The sequence below is a fragment of the Amblyomma americanum genome, chromosome 3, assembly GCF_052857255.1.
Source record: "Amblyomma americanum isolate KBUSLIRL-KWMA chromosome 3, ASM5285725v1, whole genome shotgun sequence".
Lineage (NCBI taxonomy): Eukaryota > Metazoa > Arthropoda > Arachnida > Ixodida > Ixodidae > Amblyomma > Amblyomma americanum.
Window position 1 is genome coordinate 73,333,588 of NC_135499.1, and position 27,631 is coordinate 73,361,218.

General features: G+C 50.9%; 1 protein-coding gene across 1 annotated transcript in view; it reads left to right on the forward strand.

The window, feature by feature from the left end:
• Positions 1-27,631, forward strand: part of LOC144123832 (uncharacterized) — a 77,510-nt gene that overhangs the window by 9,432 nt on the left and 40,447 nt on the right. The window contains exon 6 of the mRNA XM_077656571.1: positions 24,863-25,014. Coding sequence (XP_077512697.1) covers positions 24,863-25,014 — 152 coding nt within the window. The remainder of the gene's footprint in view (positions 1-24,862; positions 25,015-27,631) is intronic.

Sequence of the window (27,631 nt, forward strand, 5' to 3'; positions counted from 1 at the left end):
CCTCTCAGCGACCGATGCGGATGCTATTGTGAGCACGGGAAATTAGAAATTCTGCCCGCGAACACTCATTTTGAACATTTTTCGGGTATTGCTTAGGCCGTAATAGTGAGCCTCAAAACAAATCTGTCCGCAACGGAAGCTGCCTCTCTAGTGATTTCTGTGCAGGCTCTACAACTTACTGAGTGAAATTATTTTGGTCTCTAGCGCCTTCGGAAGTGTCCAATCAAATTTCGCATGCAAATCAATTAGCATGAATGAAGAAGACTGGTAAGTTTTAGCGACGCAAACAATAGCGCTTCAAAATTTGCAGTGTGTAACCTTGCTTGTAATTCGTATGAAGAAATCAAAGACGACGATTATAATTGCTACATCAAGGCAGCTAATGTATCTAAATTGAACAACTATGTTATAAAACATTCTTGGGCTCGCTCAAATTGGAGACCGAGAAATTTGTTTGCGAATTCGCGACAGAGGGCATTTTGGCCTCGTTAGTGGAAGGCCAGCTCGGAGTGTACTCGTAAATTAAATCCTATAACGTTTTATTCAAACTTAGACAGAGGTGCACACTGTATTAGTAGCAAAAAAACAGGTCTGAAGTACTGTCGTCCACTCTTTGTGACGTGACAGCTTAACGTCTTTGGAGCTGTCCTATCCTTTACACTTCAAAATTACAAAGACCAAACACAGTATGTTGGCATATGTCATTACCCTCACCGCCATCTTTGACGCTGCTACTCTTATGTAACGATCGGCCTTGTTTAAAACGCATGCGCAGCCTTGGCCATCACTATAGCTGTCAGTCGTGAAGAAATCCAAATATGAGGTGACCAAGGTAATTGTCCTGGAAGCAGAAACTTGAACGAAGGGAAGAGCCTTACAGTGCTGACAAATATCGATAAAGAGCCTCTTCGTTTCAACAAACAACGACTTAAGGCCCTGCAAAGCCTTGTAAATTTCCTAAACATCACGGGCCTGTCCACGGTGCTTCAGGCTATATCCGGCTTTAACGCTTGCCCCAAGTGCTTGTAGCCAATTCCCAACCCTCCCTCCCCACACTTATTCCCAATCCCTTCTTCCGGGTGCTGTGCAGAGTTCCCCTAGACGGCAGCCAATTACCGCACCTGTAACCCCAACCATCCACCGAAGCCACCAAGCATTTCTAGCAAGCTGTGTCATTCAATGAAGCAGTAATCTGCCTATAATAAAGCAGCAGCCAGAATCAAGCGGATTGAGCCTGCACTCGTTCTAAGCATTGCATCAAGTCCGCCTCCTTCGTGCAAGAGTTGCGCCCTTCGTAATTTGGATGCTTGGGGGAGCATTATAGCGAACCTACGCGCAAGTCTAGATACTCTACAGTAACTCTAGCCGAGAGCGCATTATCGCCGCGCGCTCTCTCGGTGACGCGCCTGGTGACGGAAACGGAGTTGCGCGAACGCGCGACCTTCCTTACCTGCGAGCATGCCGACTTCCTCGCTCGAAGCGCCCATCGATTGCCGGGGGCATACCGCGAGGCGCCATTGCAAGACTGGAACTCTGGTGACTCACCGGCGCAACAGGCACTTCTCACTCGCTTGCCCTGGTGCTCCCACACTATTACGATAACACTCGTGTTCGCCACTTTTTAGTGCAGCGCATGAGAAGGCTGTGTTGAATAAATAAAGCAACAATTACGATGCCGCAAAAAAAAGAAAACATTATCTAGAGTGCCTGTCGCACGCTGCGGCACATTTGAACGGTCATACAAGACGGTGTAAAGCGAGCATGCAGGAGTGTAAACCAGTCAAGCTGTGGGGCGAAGAAAAATATTGGCAAGAAGGTGCGCGGGCAATACTTATGCCTACGAGGGCTTTGAAACAGTTACTTCGTGCATGAGTGAATGAAACCGCGGTCATGTGATACCTCGTCGGCTAAGGTACTGTGCGTTCGGTGATCGCCCTTTATCAGGCGGGCCAGAAGTGCCCAAATGTTTATTTGTTTGTAGCGCATGTATTGTGTAGCTCCGTGGCAAAACCTTATTGAAAGGAACTGTTGCAAATGGTGTCTTCAAGTTCACAAACGCCGATTGTGCACATGGGTGGTTGTCTAGGCGGTGCAACAATTCTCTGCGGAAACGTAAAAAAGCTTGAACGATTTGGTGACATATACAACCGTTGTCCGTAAGGTTTCGAGACTGGTTTATTTTCTTGTTTAGAAATGATTCCCCAAAAACAAATGTTGGTGCGTACGTGTAGCGCCATCTTTTCGGGCTAACCTGAACTGTTGATGTTAATTGCTGTGGAAGCCACTAAATGGCACTACATGTAGAAAAATATGTTGTCACTAGTCGTCTGCGCATTCTACTGTGACTGAATGTGGACAGATGGACGTCTACTTCGAACAGCGTGTAAACATAAAATTCTGTGTGAAGATTGGCAAGACAGCCACACAGACGTATGAGCTGCTTCGTGACGCTTACGCCAACGAGAATTATCGCGGGCCCTAGTTTTCGAGTGTTCGTTTCCGGGAGGTTCGTTTGCGGGAGCAGGTCTGTGGAAGATGACAAAAGGCAGGGGTGCCCTCCAACCTCACGGAATGAAAACGACGTGGCTCGGATCAGAGAAATCGTACAGCAAGACCGCACCATTACAGTCTCCATGCTATCAGATGCTCTTGACATTAATAAGACAGCATGTCACCAAATTTTGGGTGAAACTTGGGGGGAAAAAAGCTAAATGCCAGACTTGCGCCGCACTCCCTCACACAGGACCAGAAGGACACGCGGGCATCAGTGAGCGCTGATTTGCTCGCCGAGGCAGAGAAGCATGCTGCATTCGTCGACAGCGTCATTGCTGAAGACGAGACATGGTGTTTTCAACACCATCCTCAAAGAGGAAGAGCGCCGAATGGCGGTCCACAAGCACTCCGGGTTCGACAAAGCATCAGCGACTGAAGACCAAAACAAAGACTATTCTGATAGTTTTTTCGATGACAGAGGTGTCGTACACAACGAGCTCGTCCCACAAGGGCATACGATGAATCAGGAGTTTTATATCCGCGTGCTCCTACACATGCATGATGTACTGCGACGCCGTCGCCTTGACTTATGGGCATCTGGACAATGGAGCCTTCTCCACGATAACGCAAGTCCGCGCACTGCTCTCAGCGTGACAAAATTTCTCGAAAAGCACAGCATTACTATACTTCCCCATCCGCCATACACGCCGGACCTCTGCCCTTACGATATTGTCGCGTTTCCTCGTGTGAAGAGAGCCGTAAAAGGTCGCTGGATGGGAAGCGTGGATGCCAGTGAAGACGCCACGACAAAGGAGCTGAAAGCCCTGCCAAAAGAGGCGTTTTTCAACTGCTTCCAAGACCTCAAGAAGCGTTGGAAGCACTGTATAGACTGCATTGGTGACTGTTTCGAAAGAGTACTGCACAAATGATTTCACTGTTAAACACATTTTTTTAATGGACTCAGTCTCGGAACTTTTTCGGAACAGGCCAAAAAAGACAAGGACGAAGGAAGCACAGCGCCGGTGTGTACGCTTTGTCCCCAATCCGTGTCTTGTTAGCGCTGTGCCAAGAACGCACTTAGCGAGTAGAGTTGTTTCAGTAAGCATGCTTTATGTACTTCGTGCTTTGAGAAACAATATATATATATATATATATATATATATATATATATATATATATATATATATATATATATATATATATATATATATATATTGTCACGGGAATAAACGCCCAGTGCACGCCGTACGCCGACCAAGTGCACTGCGCGGAAGATGAGGCGCGAGGAGCGCGCGCAGACGAGGATAAAGATTGGGGGCCGCCGGCGGTGTTCCTTCGGCTCTCGGCGGAAAATCTTCAAGCGCCGACCAATCGTTAAAAAAGATGACGTTTCGGCCCCGGCTTACGGGGGCCTTGTTCACAATGAAAGAAAGACAGGAGTGAAGGTAAGTTATATAGGTTTCATGATATGACGCAAGCAGCGGGAGTATTTCGGGGGTAGATTGCCTTCGTTGCGATTAAGCGTGTTTGCCGTCGTCTGAATATAAAAAAAGATTCTAGGTAAAGCCTTGTCGTCTTGCTCTTTTCTTTTCCGATTATCTTCGTGCCGTCCCAGTCGATGTCATGGCCCTCGGACATTCCATGATCGGCCAGTGCGTTTGTTGCCACGCGCTTGTTCTTGACATCATTGTGGTGCTGCTGCAATCTTTTCCGAAAATCGCCTGTTTCACCGATATAGACATGCTCAGAATCAGCGCAGGGAACCCTATACACGATGCCCGGGAACTTCTCCTTCTTTATTTTATCTTTCACTGTAACCAACGCGTGTCGCAGCTTCTGCGTGGGTACATGTGCGACGTCGACTTCGTACGACTGGAATATGCGGGATAAACGTTCACTTACTCCGGGGACGTAGGGTATCGGAATCCTTTTCTTCTTCTCTCGCTGGGGTCGCTGTGGCGGCGAGTGAGCTAGGCGATTCTTGGATTTTTGGATTTTCGTATAAAAGAACTGGGATAGCCCGAAGCCATCAGGTCGCGGCGAACGGTGTCCAGATCTGTCGCTTTCTCTTCCAGCGTAGAGCAGAGACTCTCCGATCGGCGGACAAGCGAGGCGACAACGGACTTCTTGTGACAGGTCGGGTGTACGGAACTGAAGTTGAGGTACATGCCAGTGTGCGTGTCCTTCCGGAATACACTGAATGATATTCCAGGGCCGTCGCGTTTCACCAGAACGTCCAAAAAAGGCAGACGGCCATCTACTACTTCTTCCGTAGTAAACTGTATAACTGTATGGCCGGTTCCATGCTGTTCAGGTGCAAAAGTAATGCACTCACAGCCGATTTCTTGATTATGCAGAAACAGGCGTCCACATAACAAAGAAAGACTTTCGGGCGCGGCGTGTAGCATGAAAGGGCGTGGGACTCCAGTGATTCCATTGTCAAGTTCGCAGCGGTGACAGAAATTGATGCTCCCATAGCCGTACCATGGACCTGTTTATATATGTTCTCCTGGAACGTGAAATAGGTGTTTGACAAATAGAACTGAAGAAGTCTGCTGAGGTGTGGAACTTCAATGGGTGTTCTTTCCGGTAGGATTGCATCCGCCTGGAGCGCATCTGTGCAAACCTTCACGGCCAGGTCAGTGGGCACGCTCGTAAACAGGGACTTCACGTCAAATGACACCAAAATTTCATCGTCCTCTATAACCATGTTGCGAACCTTTTCAATGAAGTGGTGTGAGTTGTGCACGTGCGTTTCGCTTTTACCAACCAAACGGGAGATAACACGATGCAAATAGTTCGACAGCTTGTGAAGCGGGGAGCGGGTGAAATCGACGATTGGGCGCATTGGGTTGCCTTCTTAGTGGATCTTTGGCAGTCCATACAGAGCGGGAGCGGAACCATTGTGGCAGAGGAGGAAGTAGTAGAGGGACTTGTGTTGTGGCGGGACAAAAGAGAAGACGTCAGCCAAAAGTTTCTGCAAGTCCCTTTGCACCTTTGAAGTGGAGTCCCGATTTAGTGGCAAGTAGGTTCTCTCATCTTCCAGCATGCTCGTCATCTTGTTCACGTACTCCCGTTTGTCCAAGACGACCGTTGCGTTTCCCTTGTCCGCGGGCAGGATCACGATGTTATCATTGCCGCGCAATCTTTTTAGTGCCTTTCTTTCTTCGGGCAAAAGAGGATTAAGTCCTTGATGCCGGTTCAGCTTGGACACCACGCCGATGACACGGGTGCGTGCCTCGTCGGGACGGGATGGCTCCACATTCTTGACCGCAGTTTCCACGGCGCATATCTTTTTTATGTCCGGCTCTGGTCCCAAACTGAAATTGAGACCGAGGGTCAACACTGAGAGCTCAGCGTCGTCCAGTTTCTCTGACGAAAGGTTGTGCACAGTGGTGCGGTTAGCAGTTCTGGAAATGTCCATGCGACGAGGTAGTAGCCTCTGAAGCTTTCTCTCGTGCACGGCTTCGTCCCGACGTGAGCGGAGACCAGGATGGAAGTTGGCGTGCAGCTGGATGCTGGCAAAATCATTGGGGCACTTGAACTCGAGCCGGCGGCGTGCGAAGAAGGCTTCGTTTTTTAGTGAGCGGACCTGTTCTCTGCAGACCATGATACTAGCTTGTAGAAGGCGTTCGGCTTTCGAAACAACGTGAACACCAAAGCGGCTTGCAACGGGCCTGTTCAGGCGTAAGGAGCGAGGAATCACATCCCGTGCCTTGCAGGTCAAGTTGAATTGAAGATGACCTTGAAATGCTGATGCACGGGTTTCTAATGAAATGAAGCGGCGAATCTCAGTGATGATCGGTTGGCCATACGCCTCATGAAGTGCGATGAAATCCAGGGTTCGACGGAAACCCGTCTGGTCGGGTATGTTCATGGCGGAAAATCTTCAAGCGCCGAACAATCGTTAAAAAAGATGACGTTTCGGCCCCGGCTTACGGGGGCCTTGTTCACAATGAAAGAGAGACAGGAGTGAAGGTAAGTTATATAGGTTTCATGATATGACGCGAGCAGCGGGAGTATTTCGGGGGTAGATTGCTTTCGTTGCGATTAAGCGTGTTTGCCGTCGTCTGAATATAAAAAGATTCTAGGTAAAGCCTTGTCGCCTTGCTCTTTTCTTTTCCGATTATCTTCGAGCCGTCCCAGTCGATGTCATGGCCCTCGGAGATAGCATGATCAGCCAGTGCGTTTGTTGCCACGCGCTTGTTCTTGACATCATTGTGGTGCTGCTGCAATCTTTTCCGAAAATCACCTTCGGCGCTCCTACTTTGTGTGCTTTCCTTTGGGCGGAACAGTCGTCCCGCTGCAATATATATATATATATATATATATATATATATATATATATATATATATATATATATATATATATATATATATATATATATATATATATATATCCTGATATACTTTATGTGCTCTGAACACGTGGCACGTGGAAAACAACAAAGGACTCTCAGATCAATATCACGGTCGTGTCTAACGATGCAATGATGCGGAACTTGTTGGTAGTTTCCCGCAAACCTCCGATTGTTCTCAACCGTCATCTTTACTTGGCATGTTGGGCTTTGTCCCGCAGAGCTCGCTGCACAACTAGCCATGGTACCACGGGCAAAAGAGCTGCTGAACGCTTAATGTTTGGCCAAATACCATGTTTTGACCGCTTGTTGTTAGTGTCCCTATCTCTGTTTCAGATTCTGCAGATTGCTCTCAAAGAAAAATACTTCCTACCCACAGTGCGAAATCGATGAGTTCTTTGCACTCATTTAGACTGACTGCCATACGGGCAGTATATGTGCTCAGGAAACTAGATGCTAAATGCGCTCCAATCTCGTAGATAGGCAAGAACTCTCCTGTCGTCCATTATTAATGCCCTGAGAGAATAAACATCACTTAAAAACGAAAAAAAACTCTCGTGTAGCCTTGGTAATGGATACCAAGTTAAACCGGTTGCATTTTTTTTGAAGTCGAATTCCCCTAGCGTTTCGCTCTCCACACAGACGTCTTCCGTGAACAGGCGTATGACGAGTTGCGGTCTGATGACCCAGTCTCCCATTCAAGTTCTACATCTTTTGTATGACAGATAGTTGCACTTTTTCTCTTATCCCTTTCTGGAACCCTTAACTATTCGATTCGGCGCTGATCCAGAATGACACAACGAAAACACTTTTTTTCTTCATTGCTTTCATCACTTTCATCACAGTAATCTTCTGAAATGCCAGTCATCGGCCCTCTATCTTGCGCTTCGTCTTGCTTGTCGAGTGAAGAACTTGTTAATGCGGCTGCCTCGAAATGCTGAAAGCCCTTGGTTACGACTATCTCGGATGATCTGACCACGGTGACTGGCCGGTTGTAGGCATTGAAAGGCATACAAAAACCTGTTCCGCGAGCTCGGGCTTGAGTCAGTGTTATGGTTCCGAATGTGCCGCTAGAGGGAAGACAGCGCGTTGTGCGTTTGTTTACAAAAGGTGCCCACAGCGGAAAATTTCCCGGTGCACTAGCAGGGAAAGAGGCACTGCGAACAGGATGATGCAAGCCTATAAATATGAGAAAGGGAGGTTAGGTGACGCACCAATGCAGCGGCAGACCAAGGGCAGCGACGCAAGAAGTGGACAGTCTAATTGTGTGTGCGGTAGTTGCCGACCAGTTCCTCAGTGCAAAAGAACCTTAAAGGACGCTCTTGCTCTAAATGTTTCATGCTAGGCGATATGGGGAAGGCTGCAGGAAGGAGGTCTCCAGAGATGCGTGGCAGCTCAAAAGCCGCTCCTGACAGATAAAGAGCACAAAGCAAGGTCGGCCTTTTCACAAGCTGTTGAAAAGTTTCTCTTCTCAGATTAAGCGACTTTCAGCACTCGCTGGTGCCTCCAACGGCGTGTGTGGCGAGCACTGAACTGCAGGTGAGCACGCTAAAGTCCACTGCACAAAACGTGCGCTTAATTAAAAATAAAGTTTTTTTTTCTGAATGAAAGGTGTACCTCCAAACAAACGCTCCCCCCCCCCCCCCCCCCCAATTCGAAGTTTTTATCTCCTACCTTGTTCGAGGCTGAAATTCCAGGTACGAGCACTTAGCTTTCCTCGAATTTTCAGCAAATTTCTTGTATTGACGCTCTAAAAACTTTGCGTCTGATTCCTCTATTTCAGGTTGCTTTTCTAAATATCGATGATTAGGTTTTCACTGTACACCTTCCTTTACGCACGCTTTTTGTTTTCTATATTAAGTCAACGCCCAAAATTTAGAGACACGGCGGATTAGGGTAAAGCGGCTGCTTCTTCGTCAGTAATGTACTAGCGCTCGCCTCCATGATGTCTAAGCAATTTTTTGTTTTCTATCTTATTATCATTGATAATTTTGCTTTAAAAGAAAAGGATTTCATAGTGTGGTAATGCGGGTGGCACCGTGTATAATAATTGTAACATGAGAGGCGCCGGGGCAGGTTTGGTCACCTAGGCTTCTAAAACGCGGGCTGATATTTTACTAGTCCACCTATGGTCTATGTTTTTAAAGCAGATTTAATGTATCTTGATTTAATCTAACGTGTGCGTTAGTTTTGTTTTCTGTATTCATGTGAGCATGGTTGTTTGGTGGTGGTAAAGATACGTTCCCTTCAGTACGCGTCAGAAGTAGGTCTGCATTTGTCGTGTCTACGTCTTTCCTCCATCTTGTCCTGTCGAACGTTTTTCTAAATGATTGCTTATGCTATTTCCTCTCTTTAGTACAAATGCCAACATATGTTTCGTGTAGGGATAAAATATTTTGTACCTCCACTCTTACAGGAACCTGCCGGATTACATCCACAGCATTTTCGCAGCGGGCGGTGCATTGTAAACGTGTAGGGGGCGATCAGCAAGGAAGGGCTGGGCCCGCATCGAAAGGCCGTTCACATCAGAAGAATACTACAACATTATCATTCATCACCTGTTGCCATACGTTCTTGACAGCCCTTTCCCTGATTGTGACTTTTAGTCCCAAAAGGACAGAAGTCCAGTTCACACAACCCGTAAAGTGACAGCCCTCCTGGACCGCTACGTAGTGCGGCAGCTAAACTGGTCTTCCAAAGGAGCTGACCGAAATCCAGTAGAAAACCTGTGGGGCATGGGAGGAGAAGGACTTTAATGGAACAGGCGAGGTCTGCATGGTTGTCGGCCTGGCATGCTACTCCAGACCTATGGGGCATAATCAAACAACTCAGCACCCGCCATCACGTTCCCACTACGGCCTACGGCTTATGCGATGCAGTGAAAGAGGAATGGAAGGTGTTACGTAGGCGACCGAGTGTAACTGCGTCGCTCTGCACCTCAGAGCCACGGCAGACAGCACAACTGATTGCCTTGGAAGGACATTTCACAAATCACTAGTTTTTTTTTGTGCTTTGTGTACATTTTGCCCATTTGTGAATAAAACATTTCCAATCCATATTATTTCTGAATCCTTCAAATCACTGCGTATAGGAATCGTAGTGCAACCACACATTTTGGCTTTAAGATACGGCACCAGTGTTAAGGATGACCACCAAACGCGCAGCACTTGAGACAGTGAAGTACCACGCATTCGAGCTACCGATGTCTCATACGCAAACTGACTGTTCAATAGTCCACGCAGACGTGAGTTATGCCTGCGCTGCTTGTCGCCCATATTGCGCCATAGCGTAAGCAGCTCGTTCTGCTGAAAACCACGCGTTTCACAATATACCAGAATTTTCAAACTAGACTGAAACAAGATATTCACCGCCGTCGGGGTTCGAACCCGGTCCTCTGCGTGCCAGGCAGGTAAGCAACGCAAAGTCCACGAAGGGTCCTTTGTTCAAACGCGTTAAAGGGGCACCTAGTGAAGGCGCGGTGGTGTTTTTGACATAACGTGTATTGGAGATGTCTACTGTTGTTACAGACCTCCTGCATGTTTGCACACAAACAGGGTGGCGCTGCAGTCGCTAGCGGCTCGCGGTAGGCAAAAGGCTAGGGATCGGCTTGGCGGAGAGGCTCTGAGTGCGGGCTTGGGAAGCTTGCAAGCACATTTTTAGTTTCTTCGAATCACAAGAGCGGCTGTTGCCTTCAGCTTAGTAATTGCGCTCGAAGAGCGCAGGACGCGTTGGCAGCTGTATTCCGCGAATAACTCCGCATTGTGTTTTGTATACGTGGTTGGTGGTAAATAAAGCATTGCAACCGCTTACTTCTATACTAGCTATTTAGTAAATTATCCATTCGGTGACTCTGCATTAGCCGGCTTGATCTCACTGCGGTAAAATTCTTAGGAGCAATACTGGCATTGTCTGGGGCTCTCGCGCTCTGCTGACACACCTGCCGCGCAGTACGTAGCCAGCCAAGGCTGCACGCAACCACCATTAATCCCTGATATTTCGCTAAAGTGTTTTACCTGACAATTTCTGTTCGTGTACCTCCTTAATGAATCTGTTGCCCAGTGATGCAGGTAATGAAAAGGTGCAGCGGCTGTGGTTTAAAAATACCACTCGCCTGTTCACGCAGATAGTGCTCGCAGTTGTTTTCGCTAGCTTTATGACATACTTTGCCCGCCACTGTCACGTGATGGCGAAAACAAAGACGAAATCACGCTGCCATTCCGACAATGTTCTAAATTTCCTGATAGAATCTCACCGACTGCCTTGCTAAGTGCTCCAACCTTTTCTTTTCTATCAATTATTACATTTTGACTAAATCATTAATATTTAATCCCTCTCTTTATTATTATTCTTAAAATTTTAAAATCAAAACACTCATCCCTTTTCTGTTCATGACAAACAATTCACCGGTGTTGCGCTCCCACGTGCTTTTCATTTTTGTTAACTGCGTTCAGGTGAATAGCCACCCGATTCTTGGCCGATCCCCCGGTGTGGGTATGTGCCATCTTTTGATAGGCTAACAACAACAACAACAACGACAATGTTGGCCGTGGCTGTTTCCTTGCAAAAAACCTGGCGGTCACGCAGCATTCATGAAAAAGTGTAAGATTCATCATACAATGTAAACAGCTATACGCGGTTAAGTTGCTTTTCGCACGCAAAGTACGCTATTTCAACCATGCCAACGTGACGACGAAGAATGACGCAATTTGGCAGATTTCTCTCCACACGAATCAGCGGCGTCTGTGATACATACAAATAAATATACTGTGAATAAATACTAAATGACGTGAACAACGCCTTGTATAATTGTATAACTTCCATGTACTTTAAATTATGCCATGCTACCTAGAACAACAAAAAAATCCTTGGTCGCGAAGAAGCCGGTCGGCTCCCCGTTGGCACCAAGGCTTCTGGAGATAATTACTTAACGAGAACATAAACCTGGGAATGTTCGTTTGAATTTGCCATACTGCAACAGCGCTAAAGACGGAGACCAAGAACGAGGCAAGCGCTTGGTGTCCGTCTTTGTCGCTGTTGTAGTATGACAATAATTAAGTGCGCGGCTAAATCTGTCATTTCCTCCGCAGTTTTAGACACACTGTGTTGAAGTATCGGTGAATGAGCATAACAGCTTCCCTATTACGGAATCTTAACGCCATAACAGCCAGACAAAGCGTCGAGACTCAGACTGTGCGCTTTTCTACCGCGGCCCTTTGCTACTATAATATTGACCTACGAAAAACCTATCGAGGCTCATATTGTTACGGTACGCAGTCGCCAAGCGAAGACGACATTGTTCTGTCGCTGAGTAGTCGACGAAGACGATGACGCTACCGCTAGTGCTTGTGTGCTTACTAAGAAGGAGAAGAAGAAGTGATTGTGTGACGCATTTCGTGGTGCGTCTTCTGTGTACGGCGTACCGTTTCTGCTTCTGAACTAACCTCGTAATATTTGGTGGAGTTGCGGGGTACTGCACCACGCCCTGGACCCCCGCAGCGGTCGTCACGTTGAATCCATCGCTTTGCTGTCCAACCCACCTCCGGCCACAGCGTCAACCCCATCGCCGACCGTTGTCGTGGCACAGCCTCGCGACCCGGGCACCTTTTGTGGCGCCGATGACGTCGATGTTGAAGACTGGATAGCCATTTATCAGCGTGTTAGTAAGCACAACCGAAGGACGCGACCCTTATACTTGCAAACGTCATCTTCTACTTGGCGGGCACGGAGCGCGTCTGGTTTGAGACGCATGAGGAAGAACTTACCTTTTGGGACACCTGCAAGCAGAAGCTCCGCGACTTATTTGGAAAGCCAAATGGACGCAAGCTCGCCGCTAAAAAAAAAGACCTCGCTTCTCGAGCTCAGTCATCGACCGAGTCTTACATCTCTTACATCCAGGACGTCCTCGCTCTTTGCCGAAAGGTCGCCTCCGCCATGTCAGAGAACGACAACGTGGGCCACATCCTCAAGGGGATCGCCGACGACGCTTTTAACTTGCTACTCTGCAAAGACTGCGCAACGGTCGACTCTGTCCTTCAGGTATGCCGGCAGTTTGAGCAAGCCAAACACCGCCGCATTGCTCCCCGTTTCGACCGCCTTCCGGACACGGCGGCGATATCCTCCTGCGAAGACCTGCCAACACTGCAACAGCCGTCCCATCCTGCCAACTTAACCAGAATTGTGCGGAGGGAACTGGAGGCTATGACTCCCATCGCCTTCAACCCTGTTGCAAATGGGTTGCAAGCCCCAAGGGTAGCGTTGGCCTGGCGGCCTGGGGCAAAGCTGGAAACATCCGAAGGTCCCGGCAAAGGATGAGTCGACTGGCAACAGAACAACTTGTGTATTCTGGCATCGCAAAAGAGCAGCCGGTCAGGGCGACCACGTTACTCGAAGGAAGAAATCGGAGTCTCTCGTTGGCGTCCGGGGCAGCTCCCTTTATACCCACGGAGTCGAGGGCAAGAAGGAACGGCTTGGGAAGAGGCGTCCGATACGGCGACGCTTGAACATGTCCAGACGTGACGGGCGCGTCCGCCGGGCCGGCGCCGGTCAGACCTCCTCGCCTCCCAGTTGGGGAGCTCCTCTCCCCGGCTGCCGCGCTTTGACAAGCGTGGGCACCAACATGCACACACACACACACGCACGCACGACGACACGTGGCACTGAATCCTGCCTGGACGCGCTTGGCGGGAGGCGTTGCGGCAGCGATGAACGGGTCCAAATGACCGCCGCTTTGAACGAAGCCCCGGCGTCCGTTGCATCCGCGCCGGCTATACCGCGCGTCGTAGCCGAAACGTAACAGACCGCCCCGCCGGGAGAAGGAGATCCCGATGGTCAGGGGACTGCATCCGCTGTCCGGAGGGATGTAGCTCGATGATGCTCGTAATCGAAACCGGTCGTCCCTCGACGTTGCTTGAGCGCAGCGCACAGAGAAGGCCTCGTTCTCGGGTTCAGGATCACATAGGACACTGCAAAGTCACTTCGGGAGAGTTGCCATTTTTGTGCTCGTTCCCAGCAAGCGTTAGAACTACGCCGAAACGCAACCGCTCAGTCAGCAAGCACGAGACAGCCCTCACTAAGCTCTGCCAGGCTCTTTCCCCTTTTATACTACTGCCTAGTTCCTTACAGTAGTCAAGCAGCACTCAGAACGCGTCCACAAATTGGAAAATTGCACTAGAAAGCACATAATCACTTTGAAACACTAAACAAAAGCAATATGTTAAAAATCCTGCCTCAGGAAGAAAACATCACTAACAAACAACTTTGAGGCGGATTCCTACGTTAGGGGCTTCGACTTAAGCCATCGGCGTTACCGTTGAGACTCCCCTTTTTGTAACGCACCTCAAAGGAATATTGTTGCAAAGCGAGGCTCCAGCGCAGGAGGCGGCCATTTTTGGGAGAGATGGTCTGCAGCCATTGGAGAGGGCAGTGATCCGTCTCAATGACAAACCTCGAGCCGGCTAGGTAGCATGACAATTTCTGAACGGCCCACACGAGACACGCACGCTCTTTCTCGGTGGCGCTGTGCGCCTGCTCACGACAGGTCAGCTTACGACTAGCATACAGGACGGGGTGTTCCACTTCTCCATTTTCCCGTTGGCACAGTACAACGCCCATGCCTCGCTCACTAGCATCGCACTGAACAACGAACCCTTTTGTGTAGTCTGGCGATCGTAGCACAGGCTGGCTTGTTAGGGCGCTCTTTAGGGCGCTAAAAGCTCTTTCCTTTGTCTCGCTCCAGACGACTGTTTGGGGCTCTGTTTTTCTTAGAGCATCCGTCAGGGGAGCCGCGATATCGGAGTACCTGGGGATGTACCTCTGATAGTAGCCGGCGACACCTAAGAACGACCGAATATCGGTCTTCGTGCGCGGTTGCGGGAAGTCTCGCACAGCGGCCACCTTTATTTCAGAGGGGCGGCGACGACCCTGTCCAATCACGTGACCGAGGTAGACAACCTCGGCCTGTGCTAATTGGCACTTGGGAGCCGTGACTGTCAAGCCCGCTTCGCGCAGGCGGGTTAGCACTGCCCGCAAGTGTGCCATATGCTCAGACCAGGATGCGGAGAATATCGCTACGTCGTCTAAATACGGTAAAGCGAATTCTTCCTGTCCCCGCAACACTTTGTCCATGAGGCTTGAAAAGCAGTATGGCGCGTTCTTCAAACCAAAACTCAAAACTTTAGGACGAAATGTTCCCATTGGTGAAATGAACGCCGCATACCTACTAGCCTCTTCTGTAAGTGGAACCTGCCAATAACCCCTGACAAGATCTAGGGTGGAAATAAACTGAGCGCTACTAACTTTCTCAAGGCGCTCCTCGATGTTAGGGATCGGATAAATTTGATCCTTAGTGATGGAATTAAGCCTGCGGTAGTCGACGCAAGGACGAGGTTCCTTGCCCGGTACCTCAACTAAAATCAAAGGGGAGGTATAATCACTCTCACCCGCCTCAATAACACCGAGCTGTAGCATTTTCTTTACCTCAGCCTCCATAATATCGCACTGGCGGGGTGATACCCGGTACGCCTTGGATCGTACTGGCTCTGGCGAGGTAAGTTCTATATCATGAGTAAGGACAGAAGTCCTACCAGGCCTCTCAGAGAACTGACCTTGAAACTCTTGTAAGAGTTGGTGTAGTTCGGTTTTCTGCTCAGGCGACAGTGGTGCTTTACTGAGTAAGTCACTAATGACCTGATCAGTGTCTTCCCTGTTCGTCACTGAGCCTAGTCCCGGAAGCTCGACCGGAAGCTCTTCGGGAACGTTTACCATCATACACAGCACTGCTTCCCGTTGTCTATAGGGTTTAAGCAGATTACAGTGGTAAACTTGCTGTGCTTTCCGTTTTCCTGGCAGACTCACCACGTAGTTAACATCCGACAGTTTTTGAACAATCCGTGCTGGGCCCTCCCACTGCACGTCGAGTTTGTTTTTTAGCGATGTGCGCAATATCATTACTTCATCGCCCACCTCAAAACTACGGGCCCTGGCTGTCCGATCATAATAAACCTTGGCCCTCTGCTGGGCCTTTGCCATTGCTTCACCTGACAACTCCTGTGCCCTTCTTAAGCGTTCGAGGAGACTAAGCACGTACTCGACCACGACTGGGTCGTCGCCCCTGCCTTCCCACGAGTCTCGAAGCATGCGAAGCGGAGACCGCAGCGAGCGACCGTACACCAGCTCAGCTGGCGAAAACACCGTAGCCGCATGCGGCGCGGTCCTTAATGCAAACATCACCCCAGGCAGACACAGCTCCCAATCACTTTGTTGCTCAAACCACAATGCTCTCAACACGCGCTTCATGACGGAGTGGAGCTTCTCAACGGAATTCGACTGTGGGTGGTACACTGAGCTGTGTAACAGCTTTACCCCACACCTTTCGAGAAAGGCTGTCGTCAAAGCGCTGGTAAACACTGTGCCCTGATCTGACTGGATTTCCGCAGGAAAACCAACTCGCGCAAATATGGACAGTAGTGCATTGACTATCTCAACTGAGCTGAGTTCTTTAAGCGGCACTGCTTCAGGGAACTTTGTCGCTGGGCAGATCACAGTCAAAATGTGTCTGTACCCCGTGGCTGTTACCGGCAGAGGTCCCACTGTATCAATAACGAGCCGTCTAAAAGGCTCCGTAATGATAGGTACCAACTTCAACGGCGCCCTCGATTTGTCCCCTGGTTTGCCAACCCGCTGACAGGTGTCACATGTCCTCACAAAGTGTTCTACGTCACGAAAACACCCTGGCCAATAGTACTCTTGCAAGAGACGGTCCTTAGTCTTCTTAACTCCTAGGTGTCCGGACCACGAACCGCCATGCGACAAGCGCAACAGATCCTGACGGTAACACTGAGGCACGATCAGCTGATCGAACTCCACTCCTCTGCGGTCTAGATACTTCCGGTACAGGACCCCACCTCTTTCCACAAAACGAGCATTTTTCTTGGCGATACCTTCCTTGACATTGCAGCGCATGTTTTCTAGGCTGCCATCCTTTTTTTGCTCGGCTATCAAAGCCGACCGGCTGACTTTTAGCAACCTATTAAGTCCATCGGACGTAGGCGCGATGAGCAAATCTGCAGATAGCTCTTCTAACTTTCCCGTGTCGGGCATTTCCTCGCCAGTACCTGGTGCCTTCAACGCTACAGGCTTAATTTTATTCAGTTCGGACGTGCTCTGAATATCAGCTTGCTGCGCCTCCGACCCTTTCTCATTGTTCGACAACGTCGGCCCCGCAACTACCGCCTTTGCAGCGAGCTCCCGAACTCTCGATCTGGTTAAGGCCTGAACGCTAGCCTCACCAAACAAGAGCCCCTTCTCGCGCAGGAGGTGATCGGACCGGTTCGAAAATAGGTACGGGTACTGGGGGGGGGGGGGGGGCAGCATAGATGACACTGCGGCCTCCGTCTCAATTGCTCCGAAAGGACCTTCAATAACCACTTTTGCTACGGGCAGACACACGCTGTGAGCTTCCACGGCTTGCTTGATCCATGCGCACTCGCCCGTGAACATATCGGGTTCTACGTAAGAGGGGTGAACTACATCAATTGTAGCTGCGGAATCACGAAGCACTCGGCACTCTTTCCCGTTCACGAGGAAGTCTCGCATGTAAGGCTCGAGAAGCTTCATGTTCTCGTCAGTGCTGCATAATGACAAAAACACAACTTTTGTTTTTGTTTCTGGACACTGCGCCGAAAAGTGACCCGGCTTCTGGCACGTATAACACACGCGCGCTTGCCTCGTCTCGAACCGCTTTCTGCGTTCGGCTTCGGCTGCCGCCGTCTCCTTACGTTCGGTCGGACTGCTTTCACTCGCATCCGCACTACGTGTGTCCCCCCTTGCTCTCATGGGTGTGAACTTCGGCCTCTCAGACTTGGAGCCAAATTCACCCTTTTGACCGTCCTTAGCTCCGCGAGCCCGACGCGTCAAAAACTCCTCGGCTAGCTCGGCGGCTTTAGCCACTGTACTAACGTCTGGCCTATCCAAGACCCAGTACCGCACGTTCTCAGGTAACCGACTATAAAACTGTTCTAGCCCGAAACACTGCAGAATTTTCTCGTGGTCACCAAACGCTTTCTCTTCTTTGTGCCACTCCTGCATGTTTGACATAAGCCTGTAGGCAAACTCTGTATATGACTCACTGCTGCCTTTTTCATTTTCCCGAAACTTCCGACGGAACGCCTCCGCTGACAGCCTGTACTTTTTTAGCAGACTCGATTTCACTTGGTCGAAATCCTCTGCCTCCTCTCTCTTCAAGCGAGCGACTACGTCGGCCGCCTCGCCGGGTAACAAAGTGAGCAAGCGCTGTGGCCACGTTTCCCGAGAGAACCCCTGCTTCTCGCACGTTCGCTCAAAGTTAACCAGGAACAAACCAATGTCCTCTCCAAGCTTAAACGGCCGCATCAGGTCAGTCATTTTGAACGATACCCGTTCTCCTGCACCGTGTGCCTGACTTCCATTACGAGCGCGTTCCATCTCTACCTCGAGACGCTTCATTTCCAAAGCGTGTTGACGGTCGAGCTCGTCTTTATCTTTTTGTTCTTTACGTTCGCGCTCGTCTTTCTCTTTTTGCTCTTTACGTTCGCGCTCCTCTTTTTGCTCTTTACGTTCGCACTCGTCTTTCTGTTTTTGCTTCCTCTCCTCAATGGTCTCAAGGCATTCCGACAGCTCGTCATCCTCAGCCTCCAACTCAAGAATAGCCCTTAGCAGTTCTGGTTTTCTGAGTTTGTCTGAGACATCCAGACCCAACTCTCTTGCAAGCTCCAGCAATTTCGGTTTGCGCAACGACTTCAAATCCATGGCTGCTCCGAATGCTGCTTTCTCTACTGCCTACTATTGTCTTGCCGCAAACTAACCCGGCAGCAACGACAACCACAATTACCAGCTCTGTTTATGACACTAACAAAAGCCTGGCAAAACTCAGAAGAAGAAAGTCCCGCACTCACCAAACCTCGCAGCCAAGAATTCAGCGCAGTCGTTCCGCTGCAGGCAACCAGTCATCACACAGGGCTCGTTGCACTGCTCCCGGATGGTCGTTGTGCTGCTCAGCATACAGTTGACCGCATATCTTCGCTGCTGGCCTCCGTTATCGGGATCTCACCGCTGGCAACCAGTTGTTGCAAATGGGTTGCAAGCCCCAAGGGTAGCGTTGGCCTGGCGGCCTGGGGCAAAGCTGGAAACATCCGAAGGTCCCGGCAAAGGATGAGTCGACTGGCAACAGAACAACTTGTTTATTCTGGCATCGCAAAAGAGCAGCCGGTCAGGGCGACCACGTTACTCGAAGGAAGAAATCGGAGTCTCTCGTTGGCGTCCGGGGCAGCTCCCTTTATACCCACGGAGTCGAGGGCAAGAAGGAACGGCTTGGGAAGAGGCGTCCGATACGGCGACGCTTGAACATGTCCAGACGTGACGGGCGCGTCCGCCGGGCCGGCGCCGGTCAGACCTCCTCGCCTCCCAGTTGGGGAGCTCCTCTCCCCGGCTGCCGCGCTTTGACAAGCGTGGGCACCAACATGCACACACACACACACACACGCACGACGACACGTGGCACTGAAACCTGCCTGGACGCGCTTGGCGGGAGGCGTTGCGGCAGCGATGAACGGGTCCAAATGACCGACGCTTTGAACGAAGCCCCGGCGTCCGTTGCATCCGCGCCGGCTATACCGCGCGTCGTAGCCGAAACGTAACACCCCTCAGCCGCCTGACGCTACCATTGCTCTGATCCAGGCCGTTGTTCGCGAATGTGGGTCTCAATTCTGGCCTACCCTCTGAGTCGCCCTGTACACCAATTAGCGCTCCATTGATTGCCGCTGCTTCACCGACTCCGGCCATCCCACCGCGTTATCGCTACCGGAATCCTGCGGACTGGAGAACCTCAGACGACCGGCCTATCTGCTTCACCTGCTCACGTATCGGCCACATTTCCCGCCACTGCCACAGTCTTTGGTTTTCCCCACCTCACTCTAATTATGATCGTCGTATGGACTACAGACCTCGTTCTGATTACGATCGTCATGCTGACTACGGACCGCGCCAGATGTCTCCCCGTCCCTAGTTTTCACACGCCAACGACACTCCGACCCCAGGCAGGTAGAGCCGCTCGCCTTCACCTCGGATCCGTCGCTCCCGTTCGCCGCACCTTCAACGCCCGTCCACTCCACCCTTACCTGGCTCTCATTCGGAAAACTAACCAATGCAGCTCCCGGAGGTGACGCTGCATTGACGACCCGGCCCGAAAATCCTCTCCTGACCCCCGCTCCTCGCCGCAACCTTCTCGATATCTGCGTGGACGGTGCACCAGTTAAGGATCTGATCGACACTGGCGCTAAAATTTCTGTCTTGAGGTCCTCCTTTCGCCGACGTCTGAAGAAGGTTGTGACACCCGCCGTTTCCTCAGCCGTTCGTGTCGCCGACGGCGGTGCTGCTGCCGTCGTTGGAATGTGCACTGCGCGTGTTTGCATTCCTCGGCGTACTACAGCCGTCCTGTTCACTGTGCTAGACCACTGCCCCCACGATGTGATCGTCGACATCTTCTTTTTAACAACCCACGCGGCGCTAACTGATTGCTCCACTGGCCTTCTTCGTTTGGACCTGCCGTTCTGCTCTGAATGCGCCGATTCCAAGCCGTCCCGCTTACGTGCCGCTGAATTTATTCGCCTGACGCGCGATTCTGCAGTCTATGTTCCAATGTGCACGGTTCCCCCCGTTCCTGATGGTGCCTACGTCACTTGCCCAATCAAGGACGTTGTCTTTCAGCGAAATGTCATCCTTCCAAACACCGTCCTGGCCGTCATCGGTAACCGCAGCTACCTTCCGATTCTCAACTTCAGCCTCTCTACTCAGGTTTTACCCTGTGGAATCGCACTCGCTGAGCTATTTCCTTGGGCCGAATGCACAGTTTTTGCCCTCGCAGCTGAGCCTCAGGCTGGTCTCCCTGATCCCCGCTCGGCAGCTTCACGTCTGGACCTTATTTCTGCAACGATCGCCGCGGATTTGCCGCCTGACCACGCCAGCGCGCTCACCACCCTGTTAGTTTCCTACAGTGACGTCTTCGATTTTGGGAATCGTCCTCTCGGCCAAATTGCCGTCGTGACCCATCACATAAATACGGCCGATGCCAGCCCCATACACAGAAGGCCCTATCGTCTCTCCTTTCCTGAGCGCCATGTCATTCAGACGGAGGTGGACAAGATGCTGGCGAACAACATTACCGAGCCTTCTAGCAGTCCGTGGGCATCCCCTGTTGTGTTGGTTAAAAAAGATGACAGTTGGCGCTTCTGTGTCGGCTATCGCCATCTTAATCAAATAACAAAGAAAGACGTCTATCCCCTTCCGAGAATTGATGACGCCCTCGACTGCCTACACGGCGCCAGCTATTTTTCTTCTATTGATCTCCGCTCCGGTTACTGGCAAATTGCTGTTGACGAACGGGATCGTGAGAAGACAGCCTTTGTCACCCCCGATGGCCTGTACCAATTCAAGGTCATGCCTTTTGGCCTCTGCAACGCTCCTGCCACCTTTGAGCTTATGATGGACTCGCTTCTGCGTGGATTCAAATGGACGACGTGCTTGTGCTACCTGGATGACGTTGTCGTTTTCTCCCCCACTTTCGAAAGCCACCTACACCGTATTTCTACTATCCTTTCCGTCTTCCGCCGCGCCGGCCTCCAACTCAACTCCAAGAAGTGCAGCTTCGGCCAGCGCCAAATGAAGGTCCTCGGCCACTTGGTCGATGCTTCTGGTGTCAAGCCCGACCCTGACAAAGTTCGTGCCGTCCGCGAGTTCCCCACCCCTCGTTCCTCGAGCGATGAGCGCACTTTCCTCGGGCTCTGCTCGTATTTCCGCCGGTTTATTCCGAACTTCGCCGACACGGCCCATCCCCTTACTTCCCTCCTGAAGAAAGATGTGGCTTTCTCCTGGGGCCTTGACCAAGCTAGCGCCTTCACCGCACGTGTTGCGGCCCTCACTGCTCCACCTGTGCTGGCCCGTTTCCATCCTTCTGCGCCTACTGAACTTCGCACCGACGCCAGTGGCCATAGTATTGGGGCCATCCTTGCGCAGCGCCAGCACGACCACTATCGTGTCATTGCTTACGCCAGCCGCCTCCTATCTCCCTCTGACCGTAACTATTCCATCACTGAGCGGGAGTGCCTTGCACTTGTTTGGGCGTTAACAAAATTCTGCCCTTATTTGTTTGGGCGGCCCTTCTGCGTCGTTACGGACCACCATGCCTTGTGTTGGCTCTCCTCTCTTAAAAACCCCACAGGCCGACTGGGTCGCTGGGCCTTGCGCTTGCAGGACTACACATTTACTGTTGTTTACAAGTCTGGCCAGTTGCACCAAGACGCTGACTGTTTGTCCCGCCATCCTGTCGATCCTCCTGATTCCCACAACAATGATACCGACGATTGGGGTTTGTCCATCTCGGTCTTTCTGCACATAGACGAGGAGAAGCGCCGTGATTTATCTCTGCGACCTTTAATCGACCGCCTCCGAAGCGGAACTTCCGATCCTGACCTGAGCCTGTTCGTGCTGCAGCACGATATTCTCTACCGCCGAAATATGCACCCTGATGGCGCCGACCTCTTGCTCGTCGTCCAGACGCATCTCCGCCCTACGGTACTTGCCCAGCTTCATGACGCACCTACTGCAGGGCAGCTCGGCGTGTCCCGCACGTACGACAGCGTGCGCCGGCGGTTCTTCTGGCCTGGCCTTTACCGCTCTGTCCGCGGTTACGTTGCTGCCTGCGATCAATGTCAGCGCCGGAAAACGCCCCCGCACCCACCTAGTGGCCCGCTTCAGCCCATCGACATTATGACTGAGCCATTTTTCCGTGTTGGTCTCGATCTGCTCGGGCCTTTTCCCACATGAACTTCCGAAAACAAGTGGGTTGCCGTTGCGACTGATTACACTACCAGGTACGCTATCACGCGCGCTATCCCGACCAGCTGCGCCTCCGATGTCGCCGACTTTCTCCTCCGTGACGTCGTCTTGCTTCATGGCGCTCCACGTCATCTGCTTACAGATCGAGGCCCCTGCTTTGTTTCTAAAGTGGTCCACGACCTTCTCCGCTCCTGCTCCACCCGTCACAAGTTCACCACGGCCTACCATCCCCAAACTATCGGCCTTACTGAGCGACTTAACCGCACACTGACGGACGTGCTGTCCATGTATGTCTCCGACCACCATCGTGACTGGGACGTCAGTTTACCGTTCGTGACGTTCGCCTACAAATCCTCACGCCATGATACCACCGGATACTCCCCCTTCTACCTGCTCCTTGGCCGCGACCCGTTGCTATCCTTCGAGAGCTTACTGCCTTCTGACCCTTCTACTAGCAGTTATGCTTGTGACGCCATTTCCCGTGCTGACGGCGCCCGCCAAATCACTAGGGATCGTCTCCAAAGTTCTCAGACCGCTCAAAAACGTCGTGACGACCTTCATCATCGTGACGGTCATTAACCTCCCGGCTCTCTGGTACTCCTCTGGATCCCTGCACGCCGTGTGGGACTGTGTGAGAAGCTCCTGCCTCGTTACGTCGGTCCTTACCGCGTCTTGAGGCAACTGAGCGATGTGACCTATGAACTCACGCTGCTACACCCCCACTCTCCTTCCGTGGCCCCCTCCACACAGCTTGTGCACGTCGCCCGCCTTGAGCCCTACCACACTCACCCCCCCCCCCCCCCCTAGGCCTCCCCGGGTCTGTGCCTTCTGCTGCGGGGGGGGGGGGGGGGGTAGTGTTACGGTACGCAGTCGCCAAGCGAAGACGACGTTGTTGTGTCGCTGAGTAGTCGACGAAGACGAAGACGCTGCCGCTAGTGCTTGTGTGCTTACTAAGGAGAAGAAGTGCTTGTGTGACCCGTTTCGTGGTGTGTCTTCTGTGTACGGCGTACCGTTTCTGCTGCGGAGCTAACCTCGTAATAATATAATTTTCCTTTTCTGGTACTGCGTCCATCGCGCAGTTGACGGTGCTGCTCCATGCAAGCTGTCTGTGCAGCACGAGGCTGCGGTAGGGCGCGGTCAGGTGGAACCTGTTTTGTCCACCGTACGAGAGTCGCTAGTGACATTAGTGCCACCGCTTCTTGGTGGCGTCGGGGCGTGAAGGAAGTGTATAGTAATTATTAAAGCAATTTAAAATGAAAGAAATGTGCGGAATGAAAAACGGGGTGTTACGTTGCTTCACTGTGCTGAAACAAATGGTATGCGTGTATGTGAGTATTACTGGCATAGTATGTCATGAAGTTTAACCTAGGTAGGAATTGGTAATTGGTGCTTTGTAATAAACAAATGACAGAAAAAGGAAAACGGAGAAAATGAGAAGGCGCTATCGCGTCTACTCTTAAGACGAAGCTTCAGGGTCCATCTAATTTCATTTTCGCCACTCCACAACTTTACGCGGATTTTCCGCATTGTATATAGGCGCTTCTCATTGCTCGCTCAAGTTTAAAGCGTCTTGTCCGACCATTAAAATGTAGAGAGGCAGCAGCGCGCCGCTGGAGGTCTTCAAATGCGTTTTTTCGGCTTTGTATTCGTTTCTTTATTGCTTTATTATGGGCGAGAAAGTGGCGAACAGAAGCAACGAGCGTTATCATAGTCGTGCGGAAGCAATCGCACGGGCAAGCGAGCGAGAGATGCCTGCCTGCGCCGGTGAGTAAGCAACGTGCCACTGCCGCAACGGTGCCTGGCGGCGCGCCCGCGACAACCGGTGATCGGAGGCTACGAGCTACTAAAACGACATGCTCGCAGATAATGTAGGACGCGCATGCGCGCAACGTCGGTCTCGTCACCAGGCGCGTCACCGCGAGAGCGCGCGGCGATGCGCTCCCTGCTGCTCCGGCGACCGTGCGGTGCAGTCCAGTGCATTTATCGCTGACAGTACACCTTCTTTATACAGCCACGATAACGTGAGCTTTTCAGTCATTATTGGCGTAAAATTCATGCAGGTTTTAAAGCAAGCCGGTTTCTAACCCAATGCCTTCATGATCTGACCTCATCAAGGGAACTGCTTACTCTCTGCCCTCTCTCAGGAGTTTGTGGAGAAGATGTCTGTGAAGCCCATGTTCCAGGACGGCTGCCGCAGAGGCAGCTATATCATCACGGCCGACATGGAACAGTTCATCCCCAAGCACGTCATTGCCACTGCCAACGGCACTGATGCACAGACTCAGAAACTGACTCCGTAAGTACAGGCGCCATGTTTGCTTGCACTGGCAATAAAAGGTAATGAAATGGCAGTTGTACAATCGTCAAAGTATACAGGCCATGGGTTCTGCTTCTGAACCGTGCAGCGCGGCTCCTTTTGGATACTCAGGGACCCTGATGTCTCGAATGCAAGGGGACCTTAAGTCCTCAACGCTCGCATGTTTAGGACTGGGAAATATAGCTAAGAGCCCCGCTATTCAGCTTGGAAGGAAACCGCTTGAGCTGTATATTTTTCACGAAGACTGTACGTGACGGGTTACAAGTAATTAATTATTTCTAATCAATTTCATACTTTTTAAATATGTAGCTAATCTATTACTTTTCTGAAGTGGCTACGTTACTGTTAATTCATTCTTTTTTCTGCAACTGATTGCTGGTGATCAGTTCCCCTGAACCCCAACTTGACGTTAGACATTGGTGGCAGCGGCAATATTTCCTTCGCCACAGAGCGACAACGCATCAGCTGCGCATAAGCATCGCGCGCGATCATGTTCGGGGCACTATAAAGTTTCTCAGTACTCATATAGTACGATACAACTTTAAAAAAGTGTGTTTGCGGGACAGTGCGGCACCAGCTTTACTTCTTCGTAATATTGGAAAACTCTATACGGACCACAACCTATCATAACTGGGTCACCACCACCGTCTATGGCACTTCTCGTTCCGAGAGCTATCATGTGACCGCTGTCAACACCAGCGGTGCTGGTCAGGCGCGATAGCGCGCGCTCCCCGCACTGCCCTCTTTCCCCTGCCCCCACTTCTTTTATGATCCCGCCCATTATTACCTGCGACGAATCAGTAAACGCCGATTGCGAGATTCAATGGCAGAACCCCAGAGTGCTAGAGCGCTCTCGCCGGCAATCCCATCTTCGCATTGAGAGCAGAGGCTTTGAGAGCCCTCACCCGGCCGTCTCCGCTCCTGGCATGCTGTTCGGACGGAAAGCTTCCCGACGTTTTCGTAAGCTTGGCGTCAAGTTTTTCACTCCTTTTCGCCGTGGCTCCGGGAACATGTTCGCCCCAGTTTGCCGTTAACGGGAGCTAAAAACATTTTATGATAAGAACTCATAGGACGGTCGCGACACATGTCTAACGCCTGCTTTTGCGCCAGCTGCTGATGAGAACACTGACCACTCCGTTCGGCTAGACACGGCCGCGGGGAACTCGAAACGCGCCGACCGGTGCGAGCACTATTGAGGCCGCTGCACACAAAGGCTGCAATATGACCGCGGAGCGCCGAATGCCGCAGCCAGGAGATAAGCGGCGTCTGTGCCAAATTTTTATAAAGTGGTGGCATGAAATTGGCGAGTAAAAGATTAACAGACAGGAGCGACAGAGCAATTAAATTGTGCAGAGAAGAAATAAGCACAATCTGATAAAAAAAATCCTCGAGAATCAGCCGAGTGGCAATGTCACTGTGAGAGCGGCACATCAAAATTTGTTGCGTGCCCAACAGTCTCACAAGAAATACTATGACAGGAAGAGCAAGAAGCGGCATTTAAGGGTTGGAGATCGCGCCCTCATTCTTTTGCCGAGTAGCCACAATAAACTGCTAATGCAGTGGAAAGGTCCATTTGTGGTTTGTGGAAAAAAGAACGACGTGGATTACTGGACTGACTTGGGCCACATTAAGAGGCTATTCCACATCAATATGCTGAAAAGACACGAAGAGAGTGCATCCCAAGAGACCGCTTAGGCGTCATCTTTTGTTGTAGTCGGAAAAAGTGACAGGCTCGCAAAACGTAGGCAATGATTGCACGAGTCATTTATAAAGTGCCGGAGGTGGATACCCAACGTACAGTGTTACTATCTGGTGTTTGCCATTGTTACCTGTGCAAATGTAGCCTGTTTGTGTGGTAGTGTTTGTGCGCTATTTTTTTGCCTCGTTCTACAGTTATGAGTTTTTCAGTGTTTAAATATTCACCTTTACGGTACAGACGTGTGTAAAGTTTCTGTCTGATATCTTGTACTATTTTTGTTTTCCCTTTTGCCAGATGCATTATGTCTGACCACATGTTTCCTCTCTGCGCGTTTCCATGTGCCCCCATGTGTCACTGTGTGAAGTGCCTTCGGTGACTTCGGCAGAGTTTAACTTGTATGTTTACCACATCAACATAAGTGTTGTGTGCACCAACGGCAGTTTTTCTTACGTGAAAAAAAACTTTTTCGAGTGGGGGCTTATATGAGGTGCACAAAAGATCCTCGGAGGATTTGTGAACGCTGTGCGTCGACAGTGGTGTGTCGGACAGCGGAGAGCTGCGCGTTGCAGCCCAGCGTTGCGCGTGTGCGCGTGCGAATGGTGTGTGCGATCCTGCGGCGACAAAGAGCGTGGCGAGTACGAGGAGCGAAAAGCTGACGAAAACCGAGGTGTTAAGGAAGACAGCGCAGCGGAGATCGTGCCATTGAAGCATGGAGGTGGCAGCCGTCGGACGTTGGGTCCGTGCTGCCGTGGACCTCCCTTGGATCACCGACGCAAGCCTCTTGCGTTCTTTGCAAGTGTGGAGGTGGCAGCCTATGGACTGAGGGTCCGTGCTGCCGTAAGGCACTCTTGGATAGCCTGTTTTAAGACTCCGGTATTTCGTGACGCCGTCGACAGG